This window comes from Echinococcus granulosus (assembly GCF_000524195.1).
Source record: "Echinococcus granulosus chromosome Unknown EG_S00066, whole genome shotgun sequence".
NCBI classification, from domain to species: domain Eukaryota; kingdom Metazoa; phylum Platyhelminthes; class Cestoda; order Cyclophyllidea; family Taeniidae; genus Echinococcus; species Echinococcus granulosus.
Window position 1 is genome coordinate 88,561 of NW_020170446.1, and position 3,102 is coordinate 91,662.

At 40.5% G+C, this 3,102-nt stretch overlaps 1 protein-coding gene across 1 annotated transcript; it reads left to right on the forward strand. All coding sequences in view use genetic code 11, as the record gives it.

Moving 5' to 3' along the window:
• Positions 1-1,318: 1,318 nt before the first annotated feature.
• Positions 1,319-2,581, forward strand: EGR_06928 (antigen protein; the record flags this gene model as incomplete). The annotated part of the gene is made up of 3 exons (XM_024496177.1): positions 1,319-1,388; positions 1,968-2,270; positions 2,487-2,581. 3 exons carry the CDS (start codon positions 1,319-1,321, stop codon positions 2,579-2,581), a joined length of 468 nt encoding a protein of 155 aa, XP_024349380.1.
• Between the last annotated feature and the right edge of the window lie 521 nt (positions 2,582-3,102).

Here is a 3,102-nt window from a genome sequence, read left to right on the forward strand (position 1 = left end):
ATTGATTTGAGGTTCAGCGATAAGACGGAGAGTACTTATAGGCACATTTTCTACTTGTATCTTACGTTACTCCCTTCTTTTACTAGCACATTGATTGGAGATGCAAAGACCTTAAATTCACCACCTACAAATAGCACCACGTTAAATTTTGCCAAAGCAGGTCATGGCACCATTTTTATCTTTTGATAACAATATTTTACCGAACTATTTTGTGCTAAGGCTTCAACAAATGCATGTCATGCACAACCCTTCAGCAGCACGGCAATGCAGATGAAGTCAAGTAGGCGACGCCTTACTGCTATTCATTGATTGCGACTGCAAACAATCACTGTGAATGTAACTGCAACTACTGCGTGACTGCTCTCTCCCTTTCGTCAATGTTGACAGGGTTTTAAACTACAATCCATCATTTATCCTTTTTAGGCCCATTTGTAGTTGATTTTGACTGCACCATCATCAGTTGTCTTTAGCACAACTTAAATCGCCTTATTATTTTCAAGCTACATAGTTCAGCATTCCTCAATCGGAATATTCTCTCTGCCCTTAAGCCCATCCTTAAAAAGTAGAAAAAGAAAATGTTAACGAAAGTGCTGTCCCAACTTGTCTCCTACGATGCATTAATTGTGGGTGGTTCAGTCTGACCTCCTTCCTAGCATGCGACAGCTCTGTGTTCTGGCACCAAATCATTCTACCATATCACGAAGAGGATTGTAGTGATGTGACGTGTATATCCCATTCACTGAGGGATTCTTCCCTCATTGTTTAATGCATTGTGTTTGTAATTGGATGGAAAGATTAATTTTCACGTGCTCGTACTAAATATTAAATGGATTCTCCTAAAGTAGTAAAATAGTAAAATTAGGACTGTCCTTGGAGTAGATATGATCCTTGTCCACCTCAAATTTTTAGCCTGCGATCCGTGCTAAAGCTTGACAGTTCGTGGTAATGGACCACTACCGTAGTCGTATCCTCCACTTGGTAATGGCGATTTCCAGATAAACGAAAGTTCTATTTCAATGTGATGTCGATTTTTGACTGTCCCCTTACACACAGCAGCCTACCTCTAAGTGATACAAAGTCAACTTACAGTTTAGTGGCGTAAGTCTGTACGATATTTTTGTCAAATTTCTGCACTGTTCACCTTTATTTTAGCAAGTGCGTGGGTTGGATGTGGAATCGCCCACACGACCCGTTACGCCATATCGCAAAGAAGGCGCCTTGTAGGTCAAGAACATGAAAACTTATAGGCTGATGTAAGTATAGAGCATTCTTATAAATTCACCTTGATCTGTGAGTGTAGAGCATATCTAGCTTGAAGATGGCATTCCAGTTATGTCTCATTTTGTTTGCGACTTCAGTTTTGGCTCAGGAATACAAAGGAATGGGCGGTAAGTTGCCTTTTAATATTTGACTCTGATGGGCATTCATACAGAGTATTTGACAGATTGTAGCATATGTTGAGTAAAAATTTCATGTACAGCTTCGAATTAAGTTAAAAGTAGTTCCATTCTACCGCATTTAGGCAAATTGAAACTCTCATTAACCCCATATCGTAGAGGTGTAAGTATCCACACTATTCACTGCTGTTATTTGCTGAGGAGTGAGGTGTATGCTGCACGCCTCTACTGGTTGATTACGGTGTCCCAGACGAAAAAATTCGTCACCACTGGGTAAAGTCGTTGTCTCCACATTTCATGTGTAGTTCTCTTTCCTTACAATTCCTCCAACATTTTATGATCTCTGAACTTTAAATTATTTCACGCACTTGCGTATGATTTTGATCTGCAAATCAACTTGTAGGATAATGCTCATTTTCAGTCCCGTCAAGCAGCTGAATATAGTGATGTCCCGTTACCCATTACTAGTTCGACCAACATGTTTAGTGCAAATGTGCGCCCTTATCTGCGGTTTGTGAAACGAAAGGCCTGGAATATTTTAGCTTAATAACATATTTCCAATTTCAGTAGAGACAAGGACAACAGAGACTCCGCTCCGTAAACACTTCAATTTGACTCCTGTGGGTTCTCAGGGCATTCGCTTAAGTTGGGAAGTCCAACACTTGTCTGACCTCAAAGGAACAGATATTTCTCTAAAAGCGGTGAATCCTTCTGACCCGTTAGTCTACAAAAGACAAACTGCAAAATTCTCAGATGGACAACTCACTATCGGCGAACTGAAGCCCTCCACATTATACAAAATGACTGTGGAAGCAGTGAAAGCGAAAAAGACCATTTTGGGATTCACCGTAGACATTGAGACACCGCGCGCTGGTAAGTTAGTGTGTTACCATGGTGTGCAATTCTACGTTAAAGAATATTTCTCACCGACGCCTATCTGCAGTAGTGTTTCCTGTATTTTATTCAAAGGAAACACTGTTAAACTCACCACCACGAGGCAGTTCGTCACTACTCGTTACTATACAGTTTGCATTTGAGTGTCACACATGTCTTGCTTGACATAATTAGCTGAATGTCTTGTTTACATAGGCAAGAAGGAAAGCACTGTAATGACTAGTGGATCCGCCTTAACATCCGCAATCGCTGGTTTCGTATTCAGCTGCATAGTGGTTGTCCTTACTTGAACTCTCATGTAAGTCGATGCAAATTATCCACTGCTTCTATACTGAGTAGCACGACCCACAAATTGCATTTTTCAAATGACTCTTCTTCCACATCAGGCTTCCTTGGTGCCGAAGATGCACAAATCACCATTTATTTTCGCTTTATTAACATTTGTATGACCTCTCATTGTGGATTACTCCCGAATGACAAATACGGGACTTTGTCATATTTGCTTCATTGTTATCACCCTTAATTCCAATTCACTGACTCGAATTTGATTAACTCCTATGAATGAAGTGGGCCCTAATTACTGAATTTTAAGCGGTTCATTAGGATAGCAGACTGCGTTTTTTCATGCGAAATAGGTTAACATCAACCTACAAGTTTGGCTCACTAGACGGAATTGGGGCTCCACAGTGATCAATTTACTCACTATCCTGAATACCTGGCTTTTGTGTACGACTTATGCGTAATGTGGAGTATAGCGGCACATATAGAATGGGCGATTTTCCACTCAAACAGCGTATTTGCATCTTTGATG